This window comes from Geotrypetes seraphini, chromosome 14 (genome assembly GCF_902459505.1).
Source record: "Geotrypetes seraphini chromosome 14, aGeoSer1.1, whole genome shotgun sequence".
Taxonomy (NCBI): domain Eukaryota; kingdom Metazoa; phylum Chordata; class Amphibia; order Gymnophiona; family Dermophiidae; genus Geotrypetes; species Geotrypetes seraphini.
In genome coordinates, this window is record NC_047097.1 from 28,206,600 (window position 1) to 28,226,840 (window position 20,241).

Below are 20,241 nucleotides of genomic sequence, written 5' to 3' on the forward strand. Positions count from 1 at the left end.
TGCAAGGCAGAAAGTGAAGAAGGAGAGAAAAACAGTCAAAATATAAGAAGGCCCTGGAAACATAGTTAAAAGCACAGAAAAATAAAATCACTAGATAACAAATGTAGGTAAAATGATTTTATTTTCAGTATAGTGATCGAAATGTGTCAAGTTTTAAGAATTTTTATCTGCTGTGTATATTGTGTGCATATGAAAACTGAATGGAAAAAAAGTGCATTACAATTAGTAAAGAGGGTGGGATCTGGGACAGAGCTTGGGTGGGCCTAAGGCAGAGCTTGGAAGGTCTGTGGTTGGGGGTAATTAGTTGATATTTGTTAGGGGGTACTTAGCTTGAAGTAGTTGAGAAACACTGCTGTAGGCAATCAGCCGGCACCAGCTCCTCTCCTTCTCTTCGGCCCTCTTTCCTGCAGGCACCCCGTACTGGCATCTCAGGGCCTGTCTGGAGGGCCTCTGCACATGCGCGGACATTCCTTGTGCCTCGAGTTGTGGCCACTACCCTTAGTGTGCCCCAGCTCATGAAAGTTTGAGACACACAGCTTTAATGAACCACTTTACTTCTCAAAACCTCTGATTCCATATTCACCATATCGAACACTTAAGATCTCTAGATCAGAAACAGTGATTCCAACATATATTGAGCATATACACAGTGGCCTAGTAAAAGGAGGGAAGGCCACCCCAGCGGCCTTCTTCATGGGGGGGGGGGGCACTGGCACCTCTCCTTCTCTCTGCTCCCATGTGTACTTCTTTAAATGTTCACCAGCACGAACAGCATCTTTCACATGCTAGTCGCAATGGCCTCAGCTCCCTTCTGACGTCACTTTCTTCTCATGGGATCGGGATGTAGAAGCCGAGGCCAGCAAATGTAAGATGCTGCTCATATCAGTGAACATTTCAAGAGGTACATGGGGGCGAGGGCGCACTCAAGTGGTGGGGAAGAGTTGAGGGTGGGGAATAGTGGGGGGCGCGTGGCATGGCAATACAGGGGGCCCAACCTCCCTCGCTACGCCACTGCATATATGCAATTCCTCATTTTTAGTTCAAGGTCCTACTCTTTGAAATTCTTTGCCAAAAACAATACTGCTACAAACTAATTTGAGACCATTTAAAATCGAGCTAAAACTTCTTTATGATAATGCTTTTCAATGAAGAACATAAGAATAGCCTTACTGGCTCAGACCAATGGTTCATCTAGCCCAGTATCCCATCTTCACAAAGGCCTATCCAAGTCACACATACCTGGCAAAACCTCAAATAGTAGCAGCACCCCATGCCACCAATCAAGGGCAAGCAGTGGCTTTTCCTATGACTGTCTCAACAGCAGTTTATGGACTTTTCCTCCAGGAACTTTTCTCGATGATCTTTGCAATGAATTGTGGAAATCAGGAAGACAAGCACACAACCTCTTCTTTATCTTAAAAATTAATGTATTTATATTGTCTGCCCCCACTCTCTAGTCTAATTATGATTCACTCCCCTTTTAAAAATTTTTATTTTAGAATTGTAAGCTGCCAAGAAGGTTTTACCATAATGAAAAGGATAGAAAGTTTTAATAAACTTGGAAAAAGTCCCACTGCTTTGGATATACAAGGGGAACAGCAAATGATGTGGAGCCTACATTTTGAAGGAGCAGAAGAGCCCCCTAATGGTTGGTGCAGAGAGCTGAGAACCTGGGCTGAGCCCAGTGAGCTCCTTTTGAGCCCGTGAAAGTTACCCACTGCTCCAGGCAGTGGGGGACCTAGGGTATGTGACACCTGGGGCTGATCATTTTTCACCCCCCCCCCCTAATATATAGAGGGAAAGCCCCATGGGTCGTTAAGAAGCCTATTCAGAGCGCTCTCTTTATCAACGGTCTTTAAAGTCTGTACCCGGGGTGGACCACCCCACCCCCTCCCTTGCCTCCAGGTACAAAGCTTAGAATATAAAACGAGCAGGGACATAAAATTTACCAGAATACAATATATAAATTACGTCCTTTGGTATGAGTCTAATAAAAAAATGTCACTCCCTACCTTACTGCTGACCTTTAGGAGCCACGAAAAGGATCTGATGAAGTTTGAGTTTGCAACGCACGGAAGCTGGCAGTTAAGTGATAAAGGGTGGAGTGATTTAAAGGCAACTTTCTGCTTTATTTTCTTTCTTTAACAGTAGTTTAGCATGTGTGGCTATTTTTAGCAGACAAAGAGAATGCTATGTGCATTAATTTTCAGTGCCTAATATGTTTCCTTGTAGTTCCAGCAGCTGGGTCGGTGCAATGCTGAGAGTTTCAAGCCAGCAGCTCTCTGGTGAGCTGGAATATCTTTTTTCTTTTTTTTTTTTAACAGAAGTTGTTTTCATAGAGATCGAGGGAACCTTCCTTATCCCTAACACTGCCTTTTTATGGGCAGGAGTAGGTGGTTCTTGGAAGCCAGTCCATGTTTAGGGCAAATAAAGGTTGGCTTATTTTTAAAGGAGGCGATGTGAAATAAATGGGCTGTTATTCATAGATGTTAAGTTATCCACTTCCAGGCTGGAGATTTTCAGACAGTCCTGCCTTTGAATTTGCATCACAAGCGTGGTTTTCTAATCGAATCTAAGTCACCATTCTAAGAAATCTTTACTCAGTTTACAGCCGTTAACTTAACTGTAAGAAACTGTAAGGAATAATGGCGATATTTCATGAAAGTTAATTTTCAAAGTATTTAGCAAATAGAATGGGTTTTTAAAAAAAAAAAAAATAAAATCATTTTTATTAAATTTTCGGGTCTATAAATTACAAGCAATACAACAACACACCAACAACAACTAAAAAGAGAAATAGCAGGAACAGTCAGGTCTTTCACGTCATTCCTTCACGAAGACCCACAGAAACCAACCTCACCCCCTGCTAGAACCCCCCCTCCCCCCGGCACTCCAGTGTCAAAAATTCAATAAAGAACTTCGAGCTCTAGGGGACAATCCCTCCCAAACGGGAGCCCATATTCCCCTGAATTTCCTCCATGGCCCAGGACCTCCCTTCCGAACATCCAGATATTCAAATTTCAACAAAGTAAACAATTCATTTCTCCACATAGTAAGGGTAGGCACTTCAGCTTGGCGCCACAACAGAAGGATACACTTCCAGGCCAACAAGGAGGCCTTTTGCAATAACATGTTGCCCCCTCTAGACAAGCCCAAATGAACCCCCCCGAGAAAAGAGCAGAACATCTGCTCTCAAAGGAATCTGCTTGTGCAGAGCAGACTGCAGGTACAGTGCTACAAAAGACCAGAATGTCTGAATGCGGTCACAAGATCAAAACATGTGAAGCAAGCCTGCAGGGGTGGACTGGCACCTAGGACACTGAGCATGAGCGGCATATCCAGAAACATAGGCCCGGAATGGTGAGACATGCAGCCGCAAAAAAAACTTAAAGTGCTGCTCCTGCAGTACCACAGAGCGAGTCATCCGAAGAAGATGTTTCATAAGAAGACGAACTCCGGGGTCCGTGATATGTTCAGACGGGGAGATCCTTGTTCCGCACAGTTGCCACTACCTCAGGATCCCAAGGTTCCATGAAGCAGCCCAAACTGACTTGATGAAAAGATAAGCTAATCCGAGTTAGGAGGGACAAAGTCAAAGTCTCACACACCACATCCGCCCTGTCTTCATTCAAAGAAGCAGCATCCAAAGAATGGAGATAATAATAATAATAATAACAGTTTATATACCACAGGACCGTGAAGTTCTATGCGGTTTACAATGAATTAGAAAGATTCAATGAATTACAATGAATTAGAAAGATTCAATGCGGTTTACAATGAATTAGAAGATTCTACAAATTGAATGGAACATTCATAGCTAGAGATTAGTGGTTGACAGTTTACGGGATCGGATTTGGGGGAGTGAGATTGTGATGGGGTCGATTGTGCAGATTCGTTACCTAGGTACTTCAAAAACAGGTATGTTTTTAGATGTTTCCTAAATTCACCATAGTTATTTGCGTGTATAATTAGTTTTTCTAGGTCTTTGCCCCATGTGGCTGCTTGATATGATAGAAGTTGTTGATGGTGTCTCTTAAATTTACATCCTCTAGCCGATGGGGAAACGAACTTCAGGTGTGTTCTTCTCTTATGTCTGTTGGTTGAGAAGGAGAAGAGGTCAGCTATATATTTAGGGGCTAGACCAGATAGTACCTTGAAGCAGAGACATCCCAGCTTGAACTTCGCACGTGCCTCCATAATGAGACACCTGGCGGTAGAAAAGCCAATCCCGAGCCTCCAAGAGACCTGCTACCTGTGGATCCTGGAAAGAATGAGGCACTCCCTCCTCTGACACCACATCTCACACGTAGCATAGTCCACGAGCATTCCAGCGCTGTAAGTATAGTTTGGAAGCATCAGGATCCAGGTCTCGATTACCCCACAAGGGCAACAGAACCGTGGAAGTAAAAGGCAAAAGAGTGGTTTTTAAAGATTTACGAAAAGATTGAAGCAAACCAGAACTCCTTAAAATAAAAGGAAGATCATTCCAAAGTTGTGAGAATTTAAAAACCAAAGATTGACTGAAAGTCTTGACTCCTTTAATCCCTTTTCTAGAAGGAAGGGAGAGTTTAAATTGTTGGATGCCTCTTGCAAAAGAGAATCTGTAAACATTCCAAGATAAAGGAATAAGAGGAGTAAAGATACCATATAGGATTTTGAAAGCAACACAAGCACATTTAAATTGAACTCTGTCCACTGAAATCAGTATTGCAAGACTCATAATGCACCAGGACAGAGTGGACAGAAATCTAGGACCATCACAAAATCTCCAACCTGAAATGTCTTGCCCTGAATTGGATACTATTTATTTACTTTCCATTGTAAGAGGTGAGACATTCTAGACAGTAGGGTTATTTCCCCATAGTCGCAGAAGGAATCCACTCCAGATTTTTCACTCTGCCTCTGTTGTTCTGCACTGGGCTCTCTAGATCCACCTTTGGTTCTTTCCTTCTGCATGTGTGCCTGCAGGAGTGTTTGTTCTGCTCTCCCCATTTAATTATTTTTAACTTGATGAAATTTTGTCCCTTTTTGGGTAATTTAGTGCTTGGAGCAATTTTGAAGCTCTGCCTGCTTGAGAATTCACAGACTTCGGTCTGTAGCGAATAGGCCAATTCCACTGGATACATGTTAGCTAGCCTGCATAGTTTCTCTAGAGCTCAGGGCCATGCCTGAGGTGGTCTCACCTACTGTTAATCAGGGGGTCGAGCACAGGCTGTTAGTTGCCCTTAGGAGGCTTGGCAATGTCATTGTGCCTCCACCCCTCCTGGTGGAGTTGTAGTCAGACATAGGAGTCTGACTGACAGCTCGAAGATCAGCTTTGCAGAAACATTCCAACATTGTGGCAGTGAAATTTCTCATCCAGTTATTGTGAGAGCTGAAAGTAGGTTGCAGCACAGATCCTGTCAGGTCACAAGGTTTACACAGGATGACAGCATGTGAGAGACATTGGAGGAGGTTGGAAAAGTGGAATTTTGAAGGTTTATGGATGTTCCCGTGTTCCCTCTCCTGAAAAATCCTAAAATCACTGTTTTTACAGTTTGGGAAGTATGAAAAATATCACGATTTTGGGGTGAATTTTGTAACAGTGGCCATCTTTGATTTTTAGCAATCTTTTTTCCTAAAGTTCCCTGCTCCTTCAAAACTGTACATTTTGCCTGGAAACCTACTGGGATGGAGTCCTTAGGCTCTCCTCATGTGGATTCTTGCCTGGATTGCGCAAATTTAGAGCTTTTAGAGCGTCCTTGAGGTGCAGCTCGTGGGAGGTTGGCTACAGCATCCAACTTAGCTTTTCCCCTGCTGAAGCAGGTGGCCAAATGCTCAACTATCCCTGTGGGGTGGCCATTGTTGCTTTCGGGGCTCAGCATGGCTGGTACTTCCGTCAGCCAGACTGTGGATCCTCTGCAACCTAAGAAAAGCAAATGCAAGTCATCTAAAGGTGACTTTCCACCCCAGAAGCCAGACACTTTTTCTCTAAATTTATGAAATTTTTGTGGTCAGAGTTTCAGAACATGTGTTCTCCCCCATGTCTCAATCTGCCTCCGCGGCGTCTTAGTGGCGTGGTGCCTTTGGGCACGGCCTTGCCTCATCCTGCTGCAGCTTTTGCACTACCTGATCCTGATCTAGAGAACCCGGATGCTAATGTTTCCCTTATTGATCCCTTGTTTGCAGGTACAGCGCTTCCTGGAGCGGGAGATCAGGGGCAGTGTGCTGGATCTGCGGATCCCTCTGGGGTCTTGGATCCTGTGGATGATTCTACTGTCCTGCGCTTATTTAAGTTCGTGGTTCTACTGGACCTTATTTCTGAGTTGTTGCAGGAATTGAATCTAGTCACTCAGCCGGCTCCGTCCACTTCTTCCTCCTGGCTATGTGGTGTTTGCTCGCAGTCAGCTACCTTTCCCTGGTACCCTGATATGAGTGTTCTGGTCTCAGAGCAGTTTGACTTTCCAGAGGGTTCTTTGAAAATTGATAGAGCTATGTCCCGCTTGTATCCTGTGGCAAAGGAGTCAGCAGCTTTTGGGTTAACCGAGGGTGGATTATTTGGTTGCACAGGTAACTAATTGTGCCTCTCTCCCCAGTGAGGGTGGTGCAGGACCACCGGGTGGATGTGATCCTCAGGAAACCTTATGATGCAGCTACTTTAGGTATCAGGGCTGCTATGGCGACGTCCTTTTGTGGCACAGTTCTGTCTCTCTCGCCTGTTCACCCTGGAGAGTGAGGCAGTGGATCCACCCTCCTCAACTTCTGATGGCTGGGACAGATTATATGGCAGATGTATTGAATGAGAACAAGAAGAAAAGGCAAGGGGATGTCTTTTCAAATCAAAAAATTGTTGTCTGATCATGGCAACAAGCGACCTCCCAACTCCAACCCTGCAGGCACCCAATATCAGAGGGAGAAAAAGCCTCAGACTTACGTAGCAGTGTAAGACACAAAGGTACTTAGAAAAACTTGTAAAAAAAAACAAAACCTCCCTCATTTAACAGCTTAAGTTAAGAAAGGGCAAAGTCACTCAGAGGCACGTTCAAGGACTTATCTGAAAAGACAACTTAAGCTCCAATGCTGTCAAGTCTCTCTATCATCCCAACAAGCAACCTTGTTTCACCACTCTTCTGGCTTATCAGGGGATCAATCCAAAAACCATGAATAGTGCAGCCACGCTGAGACCAGCCCCAGCACAATGAATACAGAACGCAGCTAATAACGCTGCGCTGTTTCAGATGTCTCTTCCGGTACAAGTTGACCAATCAATAATCAGCATTACACACTTCAAATTCAGCTGATCCGGGAAAATCCTGAAAAAACTTCAGAAATCAAAAATGGGGATTTTATTTTTTATTTTATTCAGAACAAAGGGTCCCAAAAGGAATCCCAGTTTTGGCGTTTGGGAAGATGTGTTCTTCAGGGGACACTATTGGAGAATAGCAACATATAAAAGAATATATTAAAACCATAAAATCTTACATAAAAGCAAATTGCATACAAATGACACTCAAATATAAAATGAATAGATATTAATAAAAAAGGAAATTGTAATAATAAAACCAATAAAAACACACAAGAACAAATGGAAGCATAAGGCATTGCGTGAAATGTAAAAGTCAATGACCCAATATCGTGTAGATAACATTGGAATATAAAAAATAAATAATATAACGATCTAATCATAAGAGCAACTGCAGGTGTATGTAAAAACATATAAAGGAACAAGTAAAATCATAGGGCATTGCATGAGATATAACTGTTAATAAAGCATGACAGAAGTAAATTTGTGGATGCAGCATAATTACCAATCAGAAAGAGCAACATAAATAAATGTAAGGGCAGTAACAACAGAGGAGTGCCAAACATAAAGTATAAGAAATGCTAACAATGATATACCTAAAAAGAAACAACTACAGTATTGAGAAATGCAGTTGGTAGCAAAGAAAGGACAAGCATCACAAAGCCAGTATGAGAATCACTAAACTAAACTAAACCTTAAGTTTGTATACCGCATCATCTCCATAAAGATAGATCTCGGCACGGTTTATAGGTAATTCAATAAATGAGGGAAGGACACAATAAGAAATTAGAGGTTATGAAGAGGATAGCTAGCTTTACATTTTAAATAGATAGCTTTACGTTTTGGAGAAAAGCCAGGTTTTCAGATGCTTACGGAATAATTGGAATGAGCCTAGATTCAGCAGCGGGGCAGGGAGGTTGTTCCAAAACTCAGTGAATTTGAAGAAAAGGGATTTCCCTAATTTACCTGCATACATGATGCCTTTTAACTAGGGGAAAGATAGTTTGAGTATGTGGGTGGATCTGATAGTGTCAGGTCTTGAAGATTTCCGGGATAGTGGGATTAGGGGAGGAAGAATGCCATGTAGGATCTTGAAAATTAGGCAGGTACATTTAAAGTGAGTCCTAGAAATCACCGAAAGCCAGTGAAGTTTTGACAGAAACGGGGAAACATGATCAAATTTGCTTTTTCCGAAGATCAACCTAGCCACAGTATTCTGGATCCGCTGAAGCCTTTGAAGATTTTTCTTGGTTAGACTTAGATAGATGGAATTACAATAGTCCAGTCTGGAAAGAATAATTGATTGTACAAGGACAGCAAAATGTTGTTGGCGGAAGCAGGATCTCACTTTCCTCGACATGTGAAGACTAAAAAAACATTTTTTTACCAGAGAGTTGAGATGATCATTAAAGGAAGGTGTAGAGTCAATAATAATGCCAAAACTTTGCTTGAGAATTCAATCTGCAGTGTGGGACCAGAAGGTAGTAGAATGAGCGTGGGTAACTGATCTAATTTTGGGCCAAGCCAGAGTAGTTTTGTTTTGGACTCATTCAGCTTCATTTGTACAGAGAGGGCCCAGGATTGGGGTTTCGTTATGCAAGCTGTTATATTTTCGATGAGGTTAGTGAGGTTTGAATCTATCTTGAGAAGGATAAGGATGTCATCTGCATATGTAAATAGAGTTTCAAAGAGAGATAGATGGAAGAATTTCAAAGAAGACATATAAATGTTGAAAAGAATAGGGGACAGGGGTGATCCCTGGGGTACACCACATAGCGGTCTCCAAGGAGAAGACATGGTTCCAATCATATTAACACTGTAAAAGCGGGATTGTAAAAATTTTGAGAACCAGTCTAAGACTGTGGAATCAATGCCTATCTCAGAAAGTTGGTAAATTAGGATTTCATGGTGGACAACATCAAAGGACGCAGATAGATCGAATTGTAGTAGGAAAGCAAACTTATTACGAGATTGAAGTTGTTGAATCTTTGAGATTAAAGTGGCTAGCAGGATGCTAATCATGAATCTTTAAAAAAACAAATTGAAAAAAACATGAGTAGTGGAAAAAAAGACCAATTCTACTTTAGACCGTTAAGGAGTACAACAGGAGGTGCCCGATGGAGAGTAGACATGTAAGGAAAATGAGCAAACAGGGAGGTGAAAGAACTAAAATACAGTACCTTTACTGAAAAAACAAGAGTAAAAAAGTTGGCAAAAGGTTGGCCCTGAGTAAAAATAACAAATAGGTCAAAACTCACTAGACTAAAACATTGAGAAACCTGAGAATGGGCAGCAAAGTATAAAAAATAAAAGGCAAAGGACATCTTATCATTTGAAACACAGTGAAAGTGAAAAAGGCGTAAACAACCTAGATGTTGGGTGCCTGGGCCTTTCCTGCATATTTCTCCTGCCTTTCTCCCTCTTCTGGCGGCCTGGAATTGGCCATGAAGATCGCGGGTTCAGCATGAATGCCAGATTCAAAATCAGACCTGTGATTGGGTCAAAGGCTGCCTTGCTGGGTTAAAAAACTTAACATTAGAATGGACTTAACATTAAAATTAAGGATTTAAATGTAACATTGATGTAAGGCATTCTTTGAAAGGAAGTCATGTGATCAACTGTGCCATTTTATTCCAATTATAACAAATGATGTCACATAGGGTATAAGTCTGGTTGTCATTGATTTCTCCCTTGGGAGAGCACTGAAATTGTGATGGCCTGTATTGGCTCTCCTCAAGCATGTGAAACATTAATGAAAACTTATTTGCTTGTTACATGGCTTTTTCTCATGTCTGTTATTTGAATTCACAGAACGGATTTTCTAGCCCAGTCATGTGGGAGAGAGAATCCATTCTGGCAATTCTTATGGCCCCGCTGTTCAAATCTTTCAGCCTGGCTTGGACACTGGTATACAAAATCAAAAGCTCTAGTGAACCCTTATTTCTGTCATGATATTTGACTCAATACTGCATGATTAGATCACGCAGATCATAGGCACTGGAACAGGGGAGTCACGGCCATGCCCCCCAAAACAAATTTGTAGTAGAACCTCTTGTGGCTCACAGCTACCCACCGGGTCCCAAAGCCCCCCTCATCTTAAAAATTGCAAGGAGGGTGCTGCCAGTATCCCCCCTCTGAACTGTTCTTCTGCCGCAGTCTAGCCCCCTCCCCTTCCCCTTGAAGCAACTTCCTGTTTCCAGTTGGGCGGATCACAGCAAAGGAACCATGCAGAGGAGGCTGCAGGCAGTGCTAGAGAATCGCTGCTGTACCAGCAACCTCCTTGTAATTTCCGTTGTGGGGGGGCTTCGGAATGAGGTGGGGGGGGGTCACTTGATGGGACTTGGGGGTGAGGAGGAAGAAGGGAAAGATGCTGAATGGAAGGGGTAGAGAGGAGAGGAATGGGGCATATCGATGGAGGGGGTTGAAGACAAGAGGGGAGGGAAAAGAGATGGTGCACATGGATTGAAGGTGAGGGGAAGAGATGGGTTTGTTCACATTTATAAATTCAAAGCATTCTCGATACACACATGCTGTATTTATACCTTTCTTTCAGTCAAAGCTTGTCAATATAAAAAATATCATCAATGTCTTTCATTTCAAGTTGCAATATGGGATAAAGATTTTAATTCTCTAATAGTGGTCATATCAGCATTTTAGGAGACAATTGAAAATGTATTTGTTTACAAAATTTTTAGGAAATTAATGTATTATATTCAACTGTATACGTGCAGTTTTTTTATTCTGTTTTGTACACCACATAGAACTTAATGGTATTGCGGTATAGAAATCAATTTTTATGTTATGCACATGGTCGAAGGAGAGGGGAAAAGATGGTGCACATGGATGGAGGAGAGGGAAAGAAATGGAAAAGTAGATAGATTTGAGATGGAGGCAGAAAAATAGAAAATATGAAAATTAGTGCCAAAGATGGACGTAGTGCAAAAAGTGAAGAAGGAGAGGAAGGAAACAGCAAATGCTTAAGGAGGCCTTGGAAACAGAATTAAGAGCACAGAGGGAACAAGATGATTAGAAATATTTTTTTCCCAGATAACAAAGGTAGGAAAAATGTTTTTTTATTTTCAATTTAGTGATTGAAATATGTCAATTTTGAAAATTTACACCTGTTTTTATATTTTGGACTGTTCAGGAAGAAACTTAGAGGAGGGAAATTTGGCAGTGACACCAGGAAGTACTTCTTCACAGAAAGGGTGGTGGATCATTGGAACAAACTTCCGGTGCAGGTGATCAAGGCCACCAGCGTGCTCGACTTTAAGAATAAATGGGACATCCAGTGGGATCCCTACGAAGGTCGAGCTAAGGAACTAAGTCATATGCACTCAGACTTAATGGGGTGGGTCAGTAAGTGGACAGACTTGATGGGCTGTGGCCCTTTTCTGCCGTCATCTTTCTATGTTTCTATGTTTCTATGTTTCTATGTTTAAATACATTTCTTTCTATTTCTCTTGTATACTGTATGCAGTCTGGCATATTAAGGTTTTGTTTGTGTACAGTAGCACTTTTACCCCCTCCCCCTTTTGCCAAGCCATGGTAGAGGTGTCTACCACAGCCCGGATCACTAAATGCTCCAATGCTGCTGTGATGCTCTTAGAAATCCTATGAGAGTCGGCGTATTTAGCACTGTGGGCCGTAGTAGAAGCCTCTACCGTGGCTTAGCAAAAGAGGGCTTGAGTTTGTGGGTCTGTATTTGTAACGTTTTTATTCTATTTTCTGCATGTGTGACTGAGGCCAGGTGTTCTGGTGAGAATGGAAGTCCAGAAACTCTGCTTGCTGTTGGTGGCCCCAAGTAAGAAGATCTCCAACGGCTCTCCTTCAGCTTTTTTGGATTCAAAACAGACCCAACTTAAAAATGAGTGAAGACCACTGTCCTGCATTTTTGCAGTGATTTGTACTGAGAGTGGGTGTTAATGAACTCACATTGCTTTGCAGTTTGTGCAATATGTTTATTAAAATTAAATAGTTAAAAAAATAGAAGCAGGATACTGTGCTAGATGAACCACTGGTCTGACCCAGTATTACTATTCTTATGCTTTTTGTATTAGTTCTTTGGCAATGAAGGGAAATTTTCTGTAGCAGTTACTGAGGTGACATTGCCTCTGCCTTGACCTCTCTCAAAAAAGCAGAATATAAATGATAGTTAATTAAAATTTTCTCTGCATATAGTGTGCTTTGTGTAGTTTAAGTATGTGGTTACCATTGGAAAATTTAAAAGTAACTTAAAAACATTTCTTTTTAAGGATGCTTTTACAAACTAATTTTATTATCTTATTACTCTATTTTTTTTATATTTCTTAATTTGTTACCCTTTTGTATTTTCCCTTAACGTCTTCTCTTTACTTTTATGAATTGTATTTCATTCCTCCTTTCCTAATGTTAAGAATATGTTAAATTGAGTGTGTTTGTCCTTTTAAGTATTTTATGTATTGTATTGTCTCCCAACCAATGTAAATTTTAATATGTACATCGCTTAGAAGTCTGATTAAGCGATTAATCAAGAAACCTAATAAACTTGAAACTTGAAACATGTATTGTTAATAAGATTATATGGCGTGTATATGAAGAATGAATGGAAGACATGGCATTACAATCGGTACTATTATTATGGGGGCGGGGTCTAGGGCAGAGCATTTGGGCTTTTGGGACTCGGATCATCACAACAAAACTGATTTGTAGAGCCTTCTTTCAGAGAAATTGTTTATGATACCATGAACTAATCCATCTTTTCAGTTCAAGATCCAGACCTTTGGAATCGGTTACCACTCCTCAAGCATTCCAACACAAATTTAAGACTTATTTTAAAACATTTCTGTTTTCTGATTAGCATAATCAGACTACTTTTGAGCTGGGTCCACACAGTCGTCCTTACGTACTTCCCTTCCCCTTATCTTGCAGAAAATATAACTTTGAGGAGTGGCCTAGTGGTTAGAGCAGCTGCCTCGGCACCCTGAGGGTGTAAGTTAAATTCCCACTGCAGCTCCTTGTGACTCTGGACATTGCCCCAGGTACAAAATAAGTTACTGTCTAAAATATGTAAACCACTTTGATTGTGTAATCACACAGAAAAAGCAGTATATCAAGTCCCATCCCTTTCCCCAGCTCTGATGTTATACTTGTTCTCTTTCTCATCTATATTATTTTAGACTGAACATCGCTTAGACATTTCCTTGACAAATGGGGAGGAGGAAAGAAATGGTGCAAATGGATGGAGGCAAGCGGATTGAAGAGATGATACACATGCATGGAGGGAAGTGGAAGAGGAGGAAGAAATGGTTCACATGGTATTTTTCTTTCTACAATTTTATTGAAGTAACTTTTTTATTTTTCCCTCTCCTTATGTATCCCCCTTATTTGTTTCTTTAACTTTTATACAAATTGTAATTCTAACCCATCTCCTCCCTTATGTTCCCAGTTTTGTCAAATTTGTCAATAGTCTTGTTAGTTTTAGTCTTTTTATTTATTGTATTATTCCCCTTACTTTGTAATTTTATTAACATGTACATCGCTTAGAATTTAGATTAAGCGATTAATCAAATTATTATTAAACTTGAAACTTTGCATAAATTTGAAATGTGAGTAATCAGACCAAAAAACAGAACAAGAGAACATAATGTAGAAATATAAACATTCAGACAAATACTAACCTTTCTCCGACACTTCTTGATACCAGTATGAATCTCTCTATTTTCTACTTTCTTCCTTATAGAGTGGGAAGGATTTGATTCTGAGCCAATAAGAGCAGGTGGAGAGACGGAACTACAATGATCTTTGGACTCTCGACTGGAAATAGTAATTTCTTGTCAACCCTTTGCGATCTCTGATAAAGCACTTACGCTGTGTTGACGAGACTGTACGTACATTCAGTGACAAGTTTGTTTTTTCTGCCTCCAGGCATCACCCCTCCCCTCTCCAAGAGAGCAGAAGGGCTAAAGCAAAATACCCTGTGTCCTTGTTCATCACGTGGACTATCTGCACTAAAATGAAGAAATTCTGTAAGTTTGGTAACATTTGCATCGGATGGCCCTCTGATCCATCTCACATGCTGAAGGGTCATTCTGTCATTCATTTTCTCCCTGCTCCTGCTCCTCCAGCCTCATAGCCTCTCTTTCTTTCTCAATACCCTTTCCCAGTAGTAAGGGGAGGTGGGGGTGGCGGACCACCTTGGGGCCTGTCTTGGGGGGGTGCCACCGCCTCTCCTCCTCACCACCCTGTCCTGCGTACTTCTTGAAACATCCGCCAGTGCGAGCAGCATCTTCCACATCCTGCTCATGCCAGCCTCAACTCCCGACATCGCTTCCTGGTCACAGGACCAGGACGTGAAATCAGAAGGGAGCCAAGGCAGGAGGAGGAAAATGCTGCTCATGCCAGCAAACATTTCAAGAGGTCCACTCGGCATGATGATGCCTGGTGCCATTGCCCCAGGCGCCTCCCTCCCTCACTACTACTACTATTAAATATTTCTATAGTGCTACCAGACGCACACAGCGCTGTACAGAGTCACAAAGAGTAAGAAAACTATGCCACTGTCCTTTCCCTTCTCTAGATTCTATCATCTCTTCCTGCCTCCCTCCTTATTCAAACCTCTTTTCCCACAGTCCTCTACAGTTGTGTATCTTCACCAGCAGCAGCCTCTAGCCAACCCCAACTTCTTTAAGGTTACCAGATTTTAGTAAAAATTTGCTATACCATCCAATTTACAAACTTTCTGAGCAGTTTACAATGTACTCTAAAACAAAATAGGAAGGAATCAGGAAAAAAAGTTGCAATTTCAGCAACAGATTAAAAAAAATAAGCCGAAAGACCACACTAAAATTCAAGGAATATGTGAGGGAGTCTAGAGGACACCACCACTCCCCCTTTTGGACACTCCCTCACATTGTCAGAGCTATCTTAATATAGGTACTGTAGTTCCTTCCTAGGGGGAAATGACGTGGGACAGAGGAGGCAGGGAGGCAAGTACCAGGAAGTATAAGAGGCAGGGCCAGAGCTAGGTTAATGAGGGCCAGGTAAGGAGGAGGAAGAAGTGGCCCAGCATACTCCTTGACTACACTTTTAGATAGAAAATTGGTTGAGGTAAGCCACCTTCCAGTGCTAATTACTTCTGAGCCCTGGTCTGAGGTTTGGCTAGGATCAGACTAGAGAGTTGCACGGGGACAGAAATCATACCTGCTCCCCGCTGAAATCGAATCCGTCCCCATCCATCCCCGCTGGAATCAAATCCGTCTCTATCCGTCCCAACAAGTAATCTCTTCCATTTCCGCCTGTCCCCATAAATTTCTCAAGCAGTTATTATGCTTCTGAATTAAGAGGCTCTGGTAGAGACCAATTTACAAAATAAGCAAAGACACTTCCCCCTCTTTTACAAAGCCACACTAGTGGCTGCTGCTGCAGTAATCGCTACGATATCCATATGGACATTGGAGTGTTTGCTGTGCCGCGTTTTATAAAAAAGCCCTTTATTAATATGGAAATATTAATTGGGAAGAATACATACTTTGTAATTGGTCTCTGCCACAGCCACTAATGTACATATAAAATATAAATACTCCAACTGTTGAGGACCCTCAAGCTATGTCAGCTGAAGACTTCCTGTGAAAGTGGCCACAAATCTCTTTTACCAAGCTTGGCAAGCAGCAGCAACGTTCCTAAGCCACAGATGCTGGCACATCAGCGGCTCAAGGATGCTGCCAGCAACTGCTACGCTTGTTAGAAGCGAGTTCTGGCATCTTTGGAGGAGGTCCTTGGCTAAGGTCAACAAATACTTAAACACTGGAGAAATAAAGCATGTGGGTTCACTTCGGGGAAGTGCTTAAGGGGGAGGGTCCTTAGAGCGGGCAGACTTGTTGGGCCGGTGGCCCTTTTCTGCCGTCATATTCTATGTTTCTATAAAACCAGAAATGCATGTCTTTTTCTGTTGAGCAGAATACAAAGACAACTGCTATATACATTTCCTAAAGCTAATGTATTTCAGTCAGTAAATTCCTTTTTTTTTTTTTTTAACCTTTGTTCTCTGTGATTTATTTTTCTATCAGTTGGTTTCAGTTTCTCTTTTTTTCTGATTTCCTATCTTCTGCAAATTCTTCTTCGGCTGCTGTTCATTGGTTCCTCCTACCATGGTCCAGCATAACTTCCTCTCATTACAGAATCCTCACTCCCTTCTCTCCTGGATCAATCTCCCTCTTTTTTTTCTCTGTCCACCCCGCACAGCATTTCTTCTCTTTCTCATCACCTCTCTCTCTCATTCTCTCCCTTGCTGCAAAGGGAGTGGGGAAAGAGAAAGAGAGATCCAGGGTATATCTCTTCCATTCCTTCTACTTCCAAGTTCAACATTTCTCCCTCTCATATCCCCTGGACCCTGTGCAACATCTTTCGCCCCTGCCCACCAGCATCATGTCCAACATTTCTCCTTCTATCACCCTTCTCCAGCACTATGCTCATCTCTCTCTCATGTTAAATATTACTCCCTCTTACATCCCTATCTATCCCACTGTTCCCTCTTCACCACCACATCCAACATTTTCCCCTCTCTTCCCCCTGCATCTCTACCTCACTGCTCTCCCACCACCATGTCTAATTCTCACCCTCACTATCCCAACAATTCTCTTTCTTCTTTTCCCTGTATACACCATCTCTCTTTTCCTCTCATTCAGATATCCATGCTCAATCCCACCTCAGCATCTCTTTCCCTTCCTTCCTCCATCTTTCCATCCTATGTCCCAAGTTCATGCCCCCTCCCTCCCTCCATTCTGTATCCCAAGTTTGTGACCCTCCTTCCCCTCTTTATCCCAACGTGCTCCCTCCCATTCATTCTATATCCCAAGTTCATGCTGTATGCCTCCTCCCTACATTCTTATCCCAAGTTCATACTTCCCCTCCTACGGCGTTTACCTGATGTCTCCTGATGGCCGCCTCTTCCTTCCTTCCAGGCAGCTGCATGTGTTTCTTCAGATGTCAGAGGGTAGGCTTCTGAGTCAACCACAGGCACTGTTAAAACCACTTCCCGTGGCTTTGTGAAGAAACATGTGCAGCTGCCTGGAAGGAAAGAGGAGGAGGAGGCAGCCAGGAGACAGGTACACACTACAGGAGCCCCACAAGAGGTGCTTCCATCCTTGTGGGAACCCTGCAACCCAGGGAGGGTCCCAACAGATTCCATGGGATTCCCGTCAGCCCCATTCCCATGCAGCTCTCTAGATCAGACCTTGCTACTTTGTTTAATGAAGACTTTGCAGTCTGTGTTTGGGCCATGGTGGTACCAGCTTCAGGCCCATCTCAAGACTTTTTATTTATCAAACCAAGAAACTGTTTCCTGTATACCCTGCCTGTGAAGTAACAGGATTCAGGGAGTTTTGTTTTGAGTTAATAAAGAGCTTTTTTTCTTTACTGCTGGTGGTCTAGTCTGGCTGGGCAGGCTGAAAAACTCAGAGCCCGCTCACGCTGTTCCAAAGTATATGAAAAATATAAATTAAAAAGTCAAGTTAAACAGAACAAGACATGTTGCAGGAATTCATTGGCTCCTTCCACTCTCTGGGCCGAAAGCCAACAAACAGGAAGTTAGATTATAAACAGGTCTCTAAAGTCAGTCTTAAATTTCATCAAGCTGCAGAGAGGGAGCAGTGAGAGTCTTGCCTTTATCTGCTAGGAGTAGTCAGGGATTTCCAGGGGTATTCAGACTATTCTATAAGAATTACATGTATAAGTGTTCTTGTATAATGCTAACATGAAGCTGCATGAGTAAGCCAAAACTGAGATGCAGACATTTACAACAGGGCTATGGCTTGCCTAAGGGTTAGCATCCAAAAGTGCACGTGAATTAACCCCATTCATGCCCCCTATAAACGACCCCTAGCAATTTTCTGCTAAACCATTTTAGTACATTATTATAGAATAACAATTAGGTGTGCTACTGCCATTTATATGGCTAGAAGTTTAAGTTTAGGTGACCTGTTAGAAAATTTGGGGGAGGGCGGAAAATGCTATCTCATTGGGATTGTAGAAAAACTCATTTACTGGTCCAACAACCTTTAGTTTCTGTGGTAAAAATGAGTAAGTGCTAATTTTGTTGATTCCCTGACTATATACTAAATACAGTAAACAAGCTCTATAGCACTTCTAAATCTTGTGCCTCATTCCTATCCCTCACCATCCTTATCTCTCAGGCGATCTTGTTTTGCTCATTATTATTGGCTACCAAAGAGGGAGAGTCAACACGAAGTCTGCAAAGATCAATGTTGTTGTAGAGTGGAGCTGCCACAGCTGAAGGGTTGGCTTCTGGTCTGTACTGACTGTTTTCAGTATATGCTGGTGCTGGCACAGATGGAAAGCTGGCGTCTGGTCTGTACTGATCGTTTACAGTATACATTGGTGGGACCACAGGATTGAAGTTCATCTCTGGTTTGGATTCATTTTGCACGATGATGACCGATTGCTAAAAAAAATAAAATATGGTGAGGTTTATTGCTAATTTGAGTAATGACTTTCTTCTTCTTCTCCATTTTCTCCTAATTTACCACCATTCACACCTATTTTCTTTATCATCATTCTCATCAACTTTCTACAATTATGACAGGCCTCATCAAAAAAGTTTGAAGTGTTAGAAATATCAACAAAATATTTTTTAAAAACCCATTCACATCAATCACTTCTATCAACCCAACCCTCTTAACCCACTCAACTCCAACCATCCTACTCCCATCTAACTCAAATCCCCAGTTACCCCATTAACTAAAATTCCATTTAAAACCCATACTTTTTTCTTATTCCTGAATACTATGTAATATCACTTACAACAAAGTTGAAAACTTGATTTTAATCTAGACTGTCACCTTTTTCCTGAATGCCAATAACGGTGCTCAAAATAAAGATCAACAGGTAATCTATTTTTACTATGTACTTACCCTGGTAAACTCTTTTCCAATAGGTAGATGAGACATTCTAGACCAGTGTTTCTCAACTCAGTCCTGGAGTATTCCCTTGCCAGTCAGGTTTTCATGATATCCACAATGAATATACATAAACTTGATTTGCATACACTACCTCCAATGTATGCAAATTTCTAACAAAGTAACATAGTAGATGATGTTAGATAAAGACCCAAATGGTCCATCTAGTCTACCCAACCTGATTCAATCTCAAAATTTGTTGGATTTTTTTCTTCTTCTTCTTAGCTATTTCTGGGCAAGAATCCAAAGCTCTGCCCGGTACTGTTCTTAGGTTCCAACCAGTGTTCCCTCTAAGCTGCGCTGGTGTGCGCTGGCGCACAAAATATTGCATCGCAGCGCACAAGTTTATGTCACAGCGCACGGCGTACGGAGATGGCAGGGCGGCGAGACTGGAGAATCGGGCGAGTTGGCGCTGGCGCCCGATATTTGTAGCGCACAGCGAAAAAAAAATTGCCCACAACACCCGCCCGCTTAGAGGGAGCACTGGTTCCAACTACTGAAGTCTCCGTTAAAACTCACTTCAGTCCATCTAAATCCTCCCAGCCATTGAAGCCCTCCCCAGCCCATCCTCCACCAAACGGCCGTATATAGACACAGACCATGCAAGTCTGCCCAGTACTGGCCTTAGTTCTTCAATATTTACTATTATTTTCTGATTCTAGATCCTGTGTGTTCATCCCATGCTTTTTTGAACTCCGTCACCATTTTCATCTCCACCACCTCTCTCGGGAGCGCATTCTAGGCATTCACCACCCTCTCCATAAAGAAGAATTTCCTTACATTGCTCTTGAGTCTACCACCCCTCAACCTCAAATTATGTTTTCTGGTTTTACCATTTACCTTTCTCTGGAAAAGATTTTGTTCTACGTTAGTACCTTTCAAGTATTTGAATGTCTGAATCATATCTCCCCTGTCCCTCCTTTCCTCTAAGATATACATATTCAGGGCTTCCAGTCTCTCCTCATATGTCTTTTGACACAAACCTCCTATCATTTTCGTCGCCCT

At 42.1% G+C, this 20,241-nt stretch overlaps 2 protein-coding genes across 3 annotated transcripts in view; both read right to left on the minus strand.

Moving 5' to 3' along the window:
* Positions 1-14,531, minus strand: part of LOC117348530 (membrane-spanning 4-domains subfamily A member 4A-like) — a 53,241-nt gene extending 38,710 nt beyond the window's left edge. The window contains exon 1 of one of the 2 annotated variants that reach the window (XM_033920769.1): positions 13,942-14,531. The gene's annotated coding sequence lies outside the window, so the exon portion shown is untranslated. Of the gene's footprint in view, positions 1-2,012; positions 2,307-13,941 lie in introns of those variants that run through there. The other variant, XM_033920768.1, reaches the window with a different exon arrangement.
* Positions 14,532-17,038: 2,507 nt separating this feature from the next.
* Positions 17,039-20,241, minus strand: part of LOC117348529 (membrane-spanning 4-domains subfamily A member 4A-like) — a 41,370-nt gene continuing 38,167 nt past the window's right edge. Inside the window, exon 7 of the mRNA XM_033920767.1 lies at positions 17,039-18,722. Within this exon, the coding sequence (XP_033776658.1) occupies positions 18,450-18,722 (273 nt within the window). The 3' untranslated portion in view covers positions 17,039-18,449. The remainder of the gene's footprint in view (positions 18,723-20,241) is intronic.